General features: G+C 43.8%; 2 protein-coding genes across 2 annotated transcripts in view; both read left to right on the forward strand.

The window, feature by feature from the left end:
* Positions 1-1,786, forward strand: part of LOC110502612 (potassium voltage-gated channel subfamily C member 1) — a 62,811-nt gene extending 61,025 nt beyond the window's left edge. Inside the window, exon 5 of the mRNA XM_036961073.1 lies at positions 1,130-1,786. Within this exon, the coding sequence (XP_036816968.1) occupies positions 1,130-1,263 (134 nt within the window). The 3' untranslated portion in view covers positions 1,264-1,786. The remainder of the gene's footprint in view (positions 1-1,129) is intronic.
* Positions 1,619-12,707, forward strand: LOC118936893. Its single transcript, XM_036934538.1, has 3 exons — positions 1,619-1,634; positions 3,512-4,100; positions 7,608-12,707. Exons 1-3 carry the CDS (start codon positions 1,619-1,621, stop codon positions 9,694-9,696), a joined length of 2,694 nt encoding a protein of 897 aa, XP_036790433.1. The 3' UTR covers positions 9,697-12,707.
* Positions 12,708-16,501: the final 3,794 nt, after the last annotated feature.

Consider the following 16,501-nt stretch of genomic DNA (forward strand, 5'->3'; position numbering starts at 1 on the left):
TCTAGCCTCCTATACCGTTATAGATAAGTATTCTAGCCCCCATACACTGTTATAGAGAGGTATTCTAGCAACCTACACTGTTATAGTAGAGGTATTCTAGCCTCCTACACTGTTATAGTAGAGGTATTATAGCTTCCTACACTGTTCTAGTAGAGGTATTCTAGCCTCCTACACTGTTCTACTAGAGGTATTCAAACCTAGCCTCCTACACTTTTACAGTATAAGTAATCTTGCCTAGCCTCCTACACTGTTCTAGTAGAGGTATTCTAGCCTCCTACACTGTTCTAGTAGAGGTATTCTAGCCTCCTACACTGTTCTAGTAGAGGTATTCTAGCCTCCTATACCGTTATAGATAAGTATTCTAGCCCCCATACACTGTTATAGAGAGGTATTCTAGCAACCTACACTGTTATAGAGAGGTATTCTAGTCTCCTACACTGTTCTAGTAGAGATATTCTAGCTTCCTACACTGTTCTAGTAGAGGTATTATAGCCTCCTACACTGTTCTAGAGAGGTATTCAAGACTCCTACACTGTTCTAGCCTCCTACACTGTTCTAGTAGAGGTATTCTAGCCTCCTACACTGTTCTAGTAGAGGTATTCTAGCTTCCTACACTGTTCTAGTAGAGGTATTCTAGCCTCCTACACTGTTCTAGAGAGGTATTCAAGACTCCTACACTGTTCTAGCCTCCTACACTGTTCTAGTAGAGGTATTCTAGCCTCCTATACCGTTATAGATAGGTATTCTAGCCCCCATACACTGTTATAGAGAGGTATTCTAGCAACTACACTGTTATAGAGAGGTATTCTAGTCTCATACCCTGTTCTAGTAGAGGTATTCTAGTCTCCTACACTGTTTTAGTAGAGGTATTCTAGTCTCCTACACTGTTTTAGTAGAGGTATTCTAGTCTCCTACACTGTTTTAGTAGAGGTATCCTAGCCCCCTACACTGTTCTAGTAGAGGTATCCTAGCCCCCTACACTGTTATAGAGAGGAATCCTAGCCCCCTACACTGTTATAGTAGAGTTATCCTAGTCAACCTATCCATCGTCAGCATAATTTCCTCCTATCCCTCATACATCATTTGTTGTAATAATTGTCTGTGTTGTTTTTTTTTTATATGTTTGTAGAGACCACCCAGCGACAGCCTCGGAGCAGACCAGCAGCATCAGACTCAGTTTGTGTAATGAACCATGGTGTTCCCACCACGATATGTCTGGCCCATAATAAGACCCCCTCACCGCAACACCAACCCCCCACCTGATAATACATCAGCCTCGTTTGTTGTGTGTGTAAAATTAGTTTTAAATAATTGGGTGTTACAGTGGCAACCTGTACCTCACAGACTAAATGGCATCCTAATCCCTTTTAATAACCACACCTGATCAAAATTAGTGCACACCTAATAGGGAATAGAGTGCCATAGGGCTCTGGTCTAAAGTAGTGCACTATATATAGGGAATAGGGTGCCATAGGGCTCTGGTCTAAAGTAGTGCACTACATAGGGAATAGGGTGCCATTTGGTTTTAAGATGCATCCTAACTCAGCATAGGGAGTGTTGTTGTCAAGCCTCATGTAGTCAGTATCTGTCACTGGTTATTGTGCTGTAACGTACTGTAATGTTCTGTGCCTATTGTTGGTGTGTATGTGCCTAGTACCTGTATATACACTTGTGTGTGCAAAAATTGTGTGTTAGAACTCCTAAATGTTTATTTTGATTATCAAATATTTGTGTGCTGCTTCTGTTTTAAAATAATAATAATAAACTGTTACTCAGATACATTCTATCACCCCCCTTTCTCCAACAGATTATCTCTGTTCCTACGGTTCTATTCCCCAACAGATTATCTCTGTTACGGTTCTATTCCCCAACAGATTATCTCTGCTCCTACGATTCTATCACCCCCCTTTCTCCAACAGATTATCTCTGTTCCTACGGTTCTATTCCCCAACAGATTATCTCTGTTACGGTTCTATTCCCCAACAGATTATCTCTGCTCCTACGATTCTATCACCCCCCTTTCTCCAACAGATTATCTCTGTTCCTACGGTTCTATTCCCCAACAGATTATCTCTGTTACGGTTCTATTCCCCAACAGATTATCTCTGCTCCTACGATTCTATCACCCCCCTTTCTCCAACAGATTATCTCTGTTCCTACGGTTCTATTCCCCAACAGATTATCTCTGTTACGGTTCTATTCCCCAACAGATTATCTCTGCTCCTACGATTCTATCACCCCCCTTTCTCCAACAGATTATCTCTGTTCCTACGGTTCTATTCCCCAACAGATTATTTCTGTTTCTACGGTTCTATTCCCCAACAGATTATCTCTGTTCCTACAGTTCTATCACCCTCTTTCCCCAACAGATTATCTCTGTTCCTACGGTTCTATCACCCCCTCCCCAACAGATTCTCTGTTTCTACGGTTCTATCACCCCCCAACCCCAACAGTTTATCTCTGTTCCTACGGTTCTATCACCCCCTTTCTCCAACAGATTATCTCTGTTTCTACGGTTCTACCACCCCCCTTTCTATCACCCCTCCCCCAACAGATTCTCTGTTCCTACGGTTCTATTCCCCAACAGATTATCTCTGTTCCTACGGTTCTATTCCCCAACAGCTTATCTCTTTTCCTACAGTTCTATATCCCCTCCCCCGACAGATTATCTCTGTTTCTACGGTTCTATCACCCTCTTTCCCCAACAGATTATCTCTGTTCCTACGGTTCTATCACCCCCTTTCCCAAACAGATTATCTCTGTTCCTACGGTTCTATCACCCTCTTTCCTCAACAGATTATCTCTGTTCCTACGGTTCTATCACCCCCTTTCCCAAACAGATTATCTCTGTTCCTACGGTTCTATCACCCCTCCCCCAACAGATTCTCTGTTCCTACGGTTCTATTCCCCAACAGATTATCTCTGTTCCTACGGTTCTATTCCCCAAAATATTATCTCTGCTCCTATGGTTCTATTACCCCTTTCTCCAACAGATTATCTCTGTTCCTACGGTTCTATCACCCCTCCCCAAACGATTATCGCTGTTCCTACGGTTCTATCACCCCCTCCCCAACAGATTATCTCTGTTCCTACGGTTCTATCACCCCTCCCCCAACAGATTATCTCCGTTCATTCGGTTCTATCACCCCTCCCCCAACAGATTATCTCTGTTCCTACGGTTCTATTCCCCAACAGATTATCTCTGTTCCTACAGTTCTATCACCCTCTTTCCCCAACAGATTATCTCTGTTCCTACGGTTCTATCACCCCCTCCCCAACAGATTCTCTGTTTCTACGGTTCTATCACCCCCCAACCCCAACAGTTTATCTCTGTTCCTACGGTTCTATCACCCCCTTTCTCCAACAGATTATCTCTGTTTCTACGGTTCTACCACCCCCCTTTCTATCACCCCTCCCCCAACAGATTCTCTGTTCCTACGGTTCTATTCCCCAACAGATTATCTCTGTTCCTACGGTTCTATTCCCCAACAGCTTATCTCTTTTCCTACAGTTCTATATCCCCTCCCCCGACAGATTATCTCTGTTTCTACGGTTCTATCACCCTCTTTCCCCAACAGATTATCTCTGTTCCTACGGTTCTATCACCCCCTTTCCCAAACAGATTATCTCTGTTCCTACGGTTCTATCACCCTCTTTCCTCAACAGATTATCTCTGTTCCTACGGTTCTATCACCCCCTTTCCCAAACAGATTATCTCTGTTCCTACGGTTCTATCACCCCTCCCCCAACAGATTCTCTGTTCCTACGGTTCTATTCCCCAACAGATTATCTCTGTTCCTACGGTTCTATTCCCCAAAATATTATCTCTGCTCCTATGGTTCTATAACCCCTTTCTCCAACAGATTATCTCTGTTCCTACGGTTCTATCACCCCTCCCCAAACGATTATCGCTGTTCCTACGGTTCTATCACCCCCTCCCCAACAGATTATCTCTGTTCCTACGGTTCTATCACCCCTCCCCCAACAGATTATCTCCGTTCATTCGGTTCTATCACCCCTCCCCCAACAGATTATCTCTGTTCCTACGGTTCTATTCCCCAACAGATTATCTCTGTTCCTACGGTTCTATTCCCCAACAGATTCAAATCAAATCAAATCAAATTTTATTTGTCACATACACATGGTTAGCAGATGTTAATGCGAGTGTAGCGAAATGCTTGTGCTTCTAGTTCCGACAATGCAGTAATAACAAGTAATCTAACTAACAATTCCAAAACTACTGTCTTGTACACAGTGTAAGGGGATAAAGAATATGTACATAAGGATATATGAATGAGTGATGGTACAGAGCAGCATAGGCAAGATACAGTAGATGGTATCGGGTACAGTATGTACAAATGAGATGAGTATGTAAACAAAGTGGCATAGTATAGTATAAAGTGGCTAGTGATACATGTATTACATAAGGATACCGTCGATGATATAGAGTACAGTATATACGTATGCATATGAGATGAATAATATAGGGTAAGTAACATTTATATAAGGTAGCATTGTTTAATGTGGCAAGTGATATATTTACATCATTCCCATCAATTCCCATTATTAAAGTGGCTGGAGTTGAGTCAGTGTCAGTGTGTTGGCAGCAGCCACTCAGTGTTAGTGGTGGCTGTTTAACAGTCTGATGGCCTTGAGATAGAAGCTGTTTTTCAGTCTCTCGGTCCCAGCTTTGATGCACCTGTACTGACCTCGCCTTCTGGATGATAGCGGGGTGAACAGGCAGTGGCTCGGGTGGTTGATGTCCTTGATGATCTTTATGGCCTTCCTGTGACATCGGGTGGTGTAGGTGTCCTGGAGGGCAGGTAGTTTGCCCCCGGTGATGCGTTGTGCAGACCTCACTACCCTCTGGAGAGCCTTACGGTTGAGGGCGGTGCAGTTGCCATACCAGGCGGTGATACAGCCCGCCAGGATGCTCTCGATTGTGCATCTGTAGAAGTTTGTGAGTGCTTTTGGTGACAAGCCGAATTTCTTCAGCCTCCTGAGGTTGAAGAGGCGCTGCTGCGCCTTCTTCACGATGCTGTCTGTGTGAGTGGACCAATTCAGTTTGTCTGTGATGTGTATGCCGAGGAACTTAAAACTTGCTACCCTCTCCACTACTGTTCCATCGATGTGGATGGGGGGGTGTTCCCTCTGCTGTTTCCTGAAGTCCACAATCATCTCCTTAGTTTTGTTGACGTTGAGTGTGAGGTTGTTTTCCTGACACCACACTCCGAGGGCCCTCACCTCCTCCCTGTAGGCCGTCTCATCGTTGTTGGTAATCAAGCCTACCACTGTTGTGTCGTCCGCAAACTTGATGATTGAGTTGGAGGCGTGCGTGGCCACGCAGTCGTGGGTGAACAGGGAGTACAGGAGAGGGCTCAGAACGCAACCTTGTGGGGCCCCAGTGTTGAGGATCAGCGGGGAGGAGATGTTGTTGCCTACCCTCACCACCTGGGGGCGGCCCGTCAGGAAGTCCAGTACCCAGTTGCACAGGGCGGGGTCGAGACCCAGGGTCTCGAGCTTGATGACGAGCTTGGAGGGTACTATGGTGTTGAATGCCGAGCTGTAGTCGATGAACAGCATTCTCACATAGGTATTCCTCTTGTCCAGATGGGTTAGGGCAGTGTGCAGTGTGGTTGAGATTGCATCGTCTGTGGACCTATTTGGGCGGTAAGCAAATTGGAGTGGGTCTAGGGTGTCAGGTAGGGTGGAGGTGATATGGTCCTTGACTAGTCTCTCAAAGCATTTCATGATGACGGATGTGAGTGCTACGGGGCGGTAGTCATTTAGCTCAGTTACCTTAGCTTTCTTGGGAACAGGAACAATGGTGGCCCTCTTGAAGCATGTGGGAACAGCAGACTGGTATAGGGATTGATTGAATATGTCCGTAAACACACCGGCCAGCTGGTCTGCGCATGCTCTGAGGGCACGGCTGGGGATGCCATCTGGGCCTGCAGCCTTACGAGGGTTAACACGTTTAAATGTCTTACTCACCTCGGCTGCAGTGAAGGAGAGACCGCATGTTTTCGTTGCAGGCCGTGTCAGTGGCACTGTATTGTCCTCAAAGCGGGCAAAAAAGTTATTTAGTCTGCCTGGGAGCAAGACATCCTGGTCCGTGACTGGGCTGGGTTTCTTCCTGTAGTCCGTGATTGACTGTAGACCCTGCCACATGCCTCTTGTGTCTGAGCCGTTGAATTGAGATTCTACTTTGTCTCTGTACTGGCGCTTAGCTTGTTTGATAGCCTTGCGGAGGGAATAGCTGCACTGTTTGTATTCGGTCATGTTACCAGACACCTTGCCCTGATTAAAAGCAGTGGTTCGCGCTTTCAGTTTCACACGAATGCTGCCATCAATCCACGGTTTCTGGTTAGGGAATGTTTTAATCGTTGCTATGGGAACGACATCTTCAACGCACGTTCTAATGAACTCGCACACCGAATCAGCGTATTCGTCAATGTTGTTATCTGACGCAATACGAAACATCTCCCAGTCCACGTGATGGAAGCAGTCTTGGAGTGTGGAGTCAGCTTGGTCGGACCAGCGTTGGACAGACCTCAGCGTGGGAGCCTCTTGTTTTAGTTTCTGTCTGTAGGCAGGGATCAACAAAATGGAGTCGTGGTCAGCTTTTCCGAAAGGGGGGCGGGGCAGGGCCTTATATGCGTCGCGGAAGTTAGAGTAACAATGGTCCAAGGTCTTTCCTCCCCTGGTTGCGCAATCGATATGCTGATAAAATTTGGGGAGTCTTGTTTTCAGATTAGCCTTGTTAAAATCCCCAGCTACAATGAATGCAGCCTCCGGATAAATTGTTTCCAGTTTGCAGAGAGTTAAATAAAGTTCGTTCAGAGCCATCGATGTGTCTGCTTGGGGGGGGATATATACGGCTGTGATTATAATCGAAGAGAATTCTCTTGGTAGATAATGCGGTCTACATTTGATTGTGAGGAATTCTAAATCAGGTGAACAGAAGGATTTGAGTTCCTGTATGTTTCTTTCATCGCACCATGTCACGTTAGTCATAAGGCATACGCCCCCGCCCCTCTTTTTACCAGAAAGATGTTTTTTCCTGTCTGCGCGATGCGTGGAGAAACCTGTTGGCTGCACCGCTTCGGATAGCGTCTCTCCAGTAAGCCACGTTTCCGTGAAGCAAAGAACGTTACAGTCTCTGATGTCCCTCTGGAATGCTACCCTTGCTCGGATTTCATCAACCTTGTTGTCAAGAGACTGGACATTGGCAAGAAGAATGCTAGGGAGTGGTGCGCGCTGTGCCCGTCTCCGGAGTCTGACCAGAAGACCGCCTCGTTTCCCTCTCTTTCGGAGTCGTTTTTTTGGGTCGCTGCATAGGATCCACTCCGTTGTCCTGTTTGTAAGGCAGAACACAGGATCCGCGTCGCGAAAAACATATTCTTGGTCGTACTGATGGTGAGTTGATGCTGATCTTATATTCAGTAGTTCTTCTCGACTGTATGTAATGAAACCTAAGATGACCTGGGGTACTAATGTAAGAAATAACACGTAAAAAAACAAAAAACTGCATAGTTTCCTAGGAACGCGAAGCGAGGCGGCCATCTCTGTCGGCGCCGGAAGTAGAAGAGCGCCGGAAGTAGAAGATTATCTCTGCTCCTATGGTTCTATAACCCCTTTCTCCAACAGATTATCTCTGTTCCTACGGTTATATCACCCCCTCCCCAACAGATTCCCTGTTTCTACGGTTCTATCACCCCCCCTTTCCCCAACAGATTATCTCTGTTCCTACAGTTCTATCACCCCCTCCCGACAGATTATCTCTGTTTCTACGGTTCTATCACCCTCTTTCCCCAACAGTTTATCTCTGTTCCTACGGTTCTATCACCCTCTTTCCCCAACAGATTATCTCTGTTCCTACGGTTCTATCACCCCCTCCCCAACAGATTATCTCTGTTCCTACGGTTCTATCACCCTCTTTCCCCAACAGATTATCTCTGTTCCTACGGTTCTATCACCCTCTTTCCCCAACAGATTATCTCTGTTCCTACGGTTCTATTCCCCAACAGATTATTTCTGTTTCTACGGTTCTATTCCCCAACAGATTATCTCTGTTCCTACAGTTCTATCACCCTCTTTCCCCAACAGATTATCTCTGTTCCTACGGTTCTATCACCCCCTCCCCAACAGATTCTCTGTTTCTACGGTTCTATCACCCCACAACCCCAACAGTTTATCTCTGTTCCTACGGTTCTATCACCCCCTTTCTCCAACAGATTATCTCTGTTCCTACGGTTCTATCAACCCCTCCCCCAACAGATTACCTCTGTTCCTACGGTTCTATTCCCCAACAGATTATCTCTGTTCCTACGGTTCTATTCCCCAACAGATTACCTCTGTTCCTACGGTTCTATCACCCCCTTTCCCGAACAGATTATCTCTGTTCCTACGGTTCTATCACCCCCTTCCCCAACAGATTATCTCTACTTCTACGGTTCTATCACCCCCTTTCCCCAACAGATTATCTCTGTTCCTACGGTTCTACCACCCCCCTTTCTCCAACAGATTACCTCTGTTCCTAATTTTCTATCATCCCCTCCCCAACAGATTATCTCTGTTCCTTCGGTTCTATCACCCCTTCCAAACAAATTATCTCTGTTCCTACGGTTCTATTCCCCAACAGATTATCTCTCTTCCTACGGTTCTATTCCCCAACAGATTATCTCTACTCCTACGGTTCTATCACCCCCTTCCCCAACAGATTATCTCTACTTCTACGGTTCTATAACCCCCTCCTCAACATATTCCCTGTTTCTACGGTTCTATCACCTTCTTTCCCCAACAGATTATCTCTATCACCCCCTTTCTCCAACAGATTATCTCTGTTCCTACGGTTCTATCAACCCCTCCCCCAACAGATTACCTCTGTTCCTACGGTTCTATTCCCCAACAGATTATCTCTGTTCCTACGGTTCTATTCCCCAACAGATTACCTCTGTTCCTACGGTTCTATCACCCCCTTTCCCGAACAGATTATCTCTGTTCCTACGGTTCTATCACCCCCTTCCCCAACAGATTATCTCTACTTCTACGGTTCTATCACCCCCTTTCCCCAACAGATTATCTCTGTTCCTACGGTTCTACCACCCCCCTTTCTCCAACAGATTACCTCTGTTCCTAATTTTCTATCATCCCCTCCCCAACAGATTATCTCTGTTCCTTCGGTTCTATCACCCCTTCCAAACAAATTATCTCTGTTCCTACGGTTCTATTCCCCAACAGATTATCTCTACTCCTACGGTTCTATCACCCCCTTCCCCAACAGATTATCTCTACTTCTACGGTTCTATAACCCCCTCCTCAACATATTCCCTGTTTCTACGGTTCTATCACCTTCTTTCCCCAACAGATTATCTCTGTTCCTACGGTTCTATCACCCTCTTTTCCCAACAGATTCTCTGTTCCTACGGTTCTATCACCCCTTTCCCCAACAGATTACCTCTGTTCCTACGGTTCTATCACCCCCTTTCCCAAACAGATTATCTCTGTTCCTACGGTTCTATCACCCCCTTCCCCAACAGATTATCTCTACTTCTACGGTTCTATAACCCCCTCCTCAACATATTCCCTGTTTCTACGGTTCTATCACCTTCTTTCCCCAACAGATTATGTCTGCTCCTACGGTTCTATCACCCCCTTCCCCAACAGATTATCTCTACTTCTACGGTTCTATAACCCCCTCCAAAACATATTCCCTGTTTCTACGGTTCTATCACTCCCCTTTCCCCAACAGATTATCTCTGTTCCTACGGTTCTATTCCCCAAAAGATTATCTCTGCTCCTATGGTTCTATAACCCCTTTCTCCAACAGATTATCTCTGTTCCTACGGTTCTATCACCCCCTCCCCAAAAGATTATCTCTGTTCCTACGGTTCTATCACCCCTTTCTCCAACAGATTATCTCTTTTCCTACGGTTCTATCACCCCTTTCTCCAACAGATTATCTGTGTTCCTACAGTTCTATCACCCCCTCCCCAACAGATTATCTTTGTTCCTACGGTTCTATCACCCTCTTTTCCCAACAGATTATCTCTGTTCCTACGGTTCTATCATCCCCTTCCACAAAAGATTATCTCTACTTCTACGGTTCTATAACCCCTCCCCCAACAGATTATCTCTGTTCCTACGGTTCTATTCCCCAACAGATTATCTCTGTTCCTACGGTTCTATTCCCCCCTTCCCCAACAGATTATCTCTACTTCTACGGTTCTATCACCCCCTCCCCAACAGATTCCCTGTTTCTACGGTTCTATTACCCCCCTTTCCCCAACAGATTATCTCTTTTCCTACAGTTCTATATCCCCTCCCCCAACAGATTATTTCTGTTCCTACAGTTCAATCACCCCCTCCTGACAGATTATCTCTGTGTCTACGGTTCTATCACCCTCTTTCCCCAACAGATTATCTCTGTTCCTACGGTTCTATCAACCCCTTTCCCCAAAAGATTATCTCTGTTCCTACGGTTCTATTCCCCAACAGATTATCTCTGCTCCTATGGTTCTATAACCCCTTTCTCCAACAGATTATCTCTGTTCCTACGGTTCTATCACCCCTCAAACCCAACAGATTATCTCTGTTCCTACAGTTCTATCACCCCCTCCCCGACAGATTATCTCTGTTCCATCACCCCTTTCTCCAACAGATTATCTCTGTTCCTACGGTTCTATCACCCCCTCCCCAACAGATTATCTCTGTTCCTACGGTTCTATCACCCCTCCCCCAACAGATTATCTGTTCCTATGGTTCTATTCCACAACAGATTATCTTTGTTCTTACGGTTCTATTCCCCAACAGATTATCTCTGTTCCTACGGTTCTATCACCCCTTTCCCCAACAGATTACCTCTGTTCCTACTGTTCTATCACCCCCTTTCCCGAACAGATTATCTCTGTTCCTACGGTTCTACCACCCCCCTTTCTCCAACAGATTATCTCTGTTCCTAAGATTCTATTCCCCGAAAGATTATCTATGTTCCTTCAGTTCTATCACCCCCTTCCCCAACAGATTATCTCTACTTCTACGGTTCTATCACCCCCTCCCCAACAGATTCCCTGTTTCTACGGTTCTATCACCCTCTTTCCTAAACAGATTATCTCTGTTCCTACGGTTCTATCACCCTCTTTCCCCAACAGATTATCTCTGTTCCTACGGTTCTATTCCCCAACAGATTATCTCTGTTCCTACGGTTCTATTCCACAAAAGATTATCTCTGCTCCTATGGTTCTATAACCCCTTTCTCCAACAGATTATCTCTGTTCCTACGGTTCTATCACCCCCTTTCCCCAACAGATTATCTCTGTTCCTACAGTTCTATCACCCCCCTTTCCCCAACAGATTATCTCTGTTCCTACAGTTCTATCACCCCCCTTTCCCCAACAGATTATCTCTGTTCCTACGGTTCTATCACCCCTTTCTCCAACAGATTATCTCTGTTCCTACAGTTCTATCATCCCCCTTTCTCCAACAGATTATCTCTGTTTCTACAGTTCTATCATCCTCTTTCCCCAACAGATTATCTCTGTTCCTACGGTTCTATCACCCCTCTTTTGCCAACAGATTATCACTTATGTCAGACAGACGAAACCGAGTTAGTCTTTACATAGTGAAGTTGCACTGTCATTGTCACATAATAATAATTATAAGCCTTTTGGACTGTTTGCACCTGTGAAATAAAACAATTCCTTCCATTATACTTTCTGAGATAAAGTTAGGATTTAAATACTGGTTGTCCACATAGGAGACCAAACACACAAAAAAAATGTGCAATATAATTATTTCTAAAACAGACCAGTCATTTCTTTGCTGTTGATCACTAAGCCAAGGCATTACAACTACCAGATTTGCTATTACAAAGCGGTCAGTTAAAAACCTACAACTTTGTTGGTTAAGCAAATTCCCCTTTAGGGCTAACTTCCTGATAGAAACATCAGTTACACACCTACAACTGTGTTGTTTAAACAAATTCCACTTTAGGGCTAACTTCCTGATAGAAACGTCAGTTACACACCTACAACTGTGTTGTTTAAACAAATTCCACTTTAGGGCTAACTTCCTGATAGAAACATCAGTTACACACCTACAACTGTGTTGTTTAAACAAATTCCACTTTAGGGCTAACTTCCTGATAGAAACGTCACACACACATTTAGCCTATCAAGTATCAACACAAGATTGCAGTTGAACAACGATGTCTATATCTTTCTTATTCAATGTCATGGTTGTAGGTGTAAAATACCAATTAGCAACAGTAGGCCTATATTTTCCGACCAACATTTTTTTAATTTAATTTTTTTTAACTCTCAGCATGTGAGGGCACTTAATAGGTGAACCAACCTACTGTAAATAAAATCATAGCCAGAACACTGTCACTTCATCGTAGTGGAAAAGTGCCTCTAATTTACTGAGTCATACCAGGGGGAATTTGTTTAACCTAACATGAAAGACTAGTCAGTCTAGTCGTTCAGCTGTCAGTCATATCAATAAATCAGTAGTACAACATCTGAAAGCTTAGGCAGGCAAGGCAGTATAACAAACCCCAAAATGCATAGTGGATATCATTCAAAAAAGTTGAAAATACAAAAAGAGTACAAAACATTAGGAACACTTTGCCCTCAGAACAGCCTCAATTCTTCAGGGCACGATGGACTCTACAAGGTGTTGAAAGCGTTCCACAGGGATGCTGGCCCCCTGTTGACTCTCCAAGGTGTTGAAAGCGTTCCACAGGGATGCTGGCCCATGTTGTCTCTACAAGGTGTCGAAAGCGTTCCACAGGGATGCTGGCCCATGTTGACTACAATGATTCCCACAGTTGTGTCCAGTTGGCTGGATGTCCTTTGGGTGGTGGAACATTCTTGATTCACAGGGGAAACTGTTGAGCGTGAAAAAACCCAGCAGCGTTGCAGTTCTTGACACAAACTGGTGCTCCTGGGAGCCTACTACCATACCCCGTTCAAAGGCACTTCTATCTTTTATCACACTCAGAATGGCACACACACACAATCCATGTCTCAATTCTTAAAAATCCTCCCCTTCAACTACACTGATTGAAGTGGATTTAACAAGTGACATCAACAAGGGATCATAGCTTTCACCTGGATTCACCTGGTCAGTCTGTTATGGAAAGAGCAGGTGTTCCTAATGTTTTGTCCAAGCAGTGTAATTGGTTGTAAAAGCATCATTTGGTATCCCTTTTAGCTTGCAGGTATTATGTTTTATTACTTGTTATAAAGCATGTATATATCTGTATAATGTCTTATTATAAGGTTTATAATATGCTATGTTTCTGTGTAAAATGTACAACCCACTTTAAAATGGCTCTAAATGACTGTTATTTGGTCACAATGAGATGATACTGAGACAACGCTGTATTAAGTCTTATAATTCATTATACCTGCAGGCTTTAAGTCAAGGGTTATTCCCCAGTTTACATCATTTGTAATATTAAATATGGTAATTACTGTTATTAAGGGACCAACATGTTTATGAAACCAACTACAAAAACACACTGCCTACTGACTGACAGCTTACGGAGATGTCGATGTGCTTCCTGACAGAACACAGCTGGACCAATGGCTGCCAATGGAACTCACTGAGCACAATGGAAGGAAACTATGGTGTCCAACATGGAACAAACAACAGGGTCATGTTCATTAGGCAGCAAAAACGGAAGTAAACGGACTGAAACAAGGGAGGGACCTGTTGAAATTAATCCAATAAGTAACACGTTTTTAAAACATTTTGAAACGTTTTCCGTTCCATCTCCTAATGAATACGACCCAGCAGTAATTCCTTTATAACAATCATTAACCCAAACAAACAGGAAACTATTGTGGTCCGTTTTTTTGTGAAACTCAAACAGTGGTTGCTTTGAACAGTGTACATTCTGTGTGTCTAGTTATTTGCAGGGTGTTCGATCCCTTCAGTGATCGTTTCAACTGGTTTGTTATTTAGGGATTTCTGTGTATTTTTTCCTGAAAAGTTCTGAAACAGTTCAGAGTCAGAGTGTACATTTAAATAGTGAAAAAAAAAAAATAAACATTTTAAAAACACATATGATTATTTTTCAATGAGTGTTGATTTATTTTTTGAAGAAAGTCAAAAGATAGTAGTAATTCATTGGTTTATCTTAATTTTATGTCGTCTTTTTTATAGCCATTTTTTCATCACAATTTCATATTTCAGTGAGATCAATGTTTTCAGGCTGCCGCCCAATCCCATATCATATATTTCTTTGCATAGATAAACATACACGACGATATTGTAATATATTCTGCAAACTGTACGATCGCTTATCAGAATGCACACAGACAGACACCATCAGAGGTGTCAAGGGCCATTCAAATTGGAAACATTTAAACAAGACAGGATTTGACAGAACACCTGCAGTATTTCAATGTAAACATAACCCCATAACATACAGTGAAGACAGTCATCCAATCCTTATATCACCTCTTATACATGGCCTTCAAACATCAGTAATTATGACAAATATTACCCCTATAACCTTTAAATGGGACTGGTACACATATAGCATTCTACGGGGCCAGCGGAGAAAATATCAATATTGCACTGTATAACAGTATAGCCCGAATATGTGTCCCAAATGGAACCCTACTCCCTATATAGTGCACTACTTTAGACCAGAGCCCTATAGAACCCTATTCCCTATATATAGTGCACTACTTTAGACCAGAGCCCTATAGAACCCTATTCCCTATATATAGTGCACTACTTTAGACCAGAGCCCTATAGAACCCTATTCCCTATATAGTGCACTACTTTAGACCAGAGCCCTATAGAACCCTATTTCCTATATAGTGCACTACTTTAGACCAGAGCCCTATAGAACCCTATTCCCTATATAGTGCACTACTATAGACCAGAACCCTATAGAACCCTATCCCTCTATATAGTGCACTACTTTAGACCAGAGCCCTATAGAACCCTATTCCCTATATAAGTGCACTACTTTAGACCAGAGCCCTATAGAACCCTATTCCCTATATAAGTGCACTACTTTAGACCAGAGCCCTATAGAACCCTATTCCCTATATAGCGCACTACTTTAGACCAGAGCCCTATAGAACCCTATTCCCTATATAGTGCACTACTATAGACCAGAACCCTATAGAACCCTATTCCCTCTATATAGTGCACTACTATAGACCAGAACCCTATAGAACCCTATTCCCTCTATATAGTGCACTACTTTAGACCAGAGCCCTAAGAGACATGTGCCCTACAAAAGGGAATTAGGGGCGCCATTTGGGACACAGAGGTGAGTGAGGGAGTCCAGGAGATTTGAGTGCTTTCTGTCAGTCAAGATCACTGCAATAAAAAAGGGGGTCAGTGACAGACTTGGAGAGATGGGACTACAGCACTGGCCTAGCATATACTTCAGGCCATCAGTAGCCATGTTAATCAATGAGAATCTACACTGACATGACAAGAGGAGAGGGCCAAGAGGGGGGATATATATATATATATATATATATATATGGCCCTAGGCATGGATCTATGTATCCTATGAATCAATCAGGAAGACAAACTGGGAAAGGACCAGTCGAAACTTTGAACTGTTGTGGAATAATAGTGAAGACATCAAAACTATGAAATAACACATATGGAATCATGGGGCGGCAGGGTGGCCTCGTGGTTGGAGCGTTGGACTAGTAATCGAAAGGTTGCAAGTTCAAATCCCCGAGCTGACAAGGTACACATCTGTCGTTCTGCCCCTGAACAGGCAGTTAACCCACTGATCCTAGACCGTCATTGAAAATAAGAATTTGTTCTTAACTGACTTGCCTAGTTAAATGAAATAAAAAAATGTAGCGCAGTTGCAAACACCATCAAGCGCTCTGATGAAACTGGCTCTCATGAGGACCTGCCACAGGAAAGGAAGACCCAGAGTTACCTCTGCTGCAGAGGATAAGTTCATTCGAGTTACCAGCCTCAGATTGCAGCCCAAATAAATGCTTCAGAGTTCAAGTAACAGACACATCTCAACATCAACTGTTCAGAGAAGACTGTGTAAATCAGGCCTTCATGGTTGATTTGCTGCAAAGAAACCACTACTACACTTAACCAGCATGGCTACCACAGCATTCTGCAGCGATACGCCATCCCATCTGTTTTTCAAAAGGGCAATGACCCAAAACACACCTCCAGGCTGTGTAAGGGCTATTTGACCAAGGAGTAGAGTGATGGAGTGCTTTATCAAATGACCTGGCCTCCACAATCACCCGACCTCAATGCAATTGAGATGGTTTGGGATGAGTTGGACCGCAGAGTGAAGGAAAAGCAGCCAACAAGTGTTCAGCATATGTGGGAACTCCTTCAAGACTGTTGGAAAAGCATTCCTCATGAAGCTGGTTGAGAGAATGCCAAGAGTGTACAAAGCTGTCATTAAGGCAAAGGGTGGCTACTTTGAAAAATCTAAAATAATATTTTTTGTTTAACACTTTTTTGGTTACTACATGAT

Source organism: Oncorhynchus mykiss, chromosome 2 (assembly GCF_013265735.2).
Source record: "Oncorhynchus mykiss isolate Arlee chromosome 2, USDA_OmykA_1.1, whole genome shotgun sequence".
Classification (NCBI taxonomy): domain Eukaryota; kingdom Metazoa; phylum Chordata; class Actinopteri; order Salmoniformes; family Salmonidae; genus Oncorhynchus; species Oncorhynchus mykiss.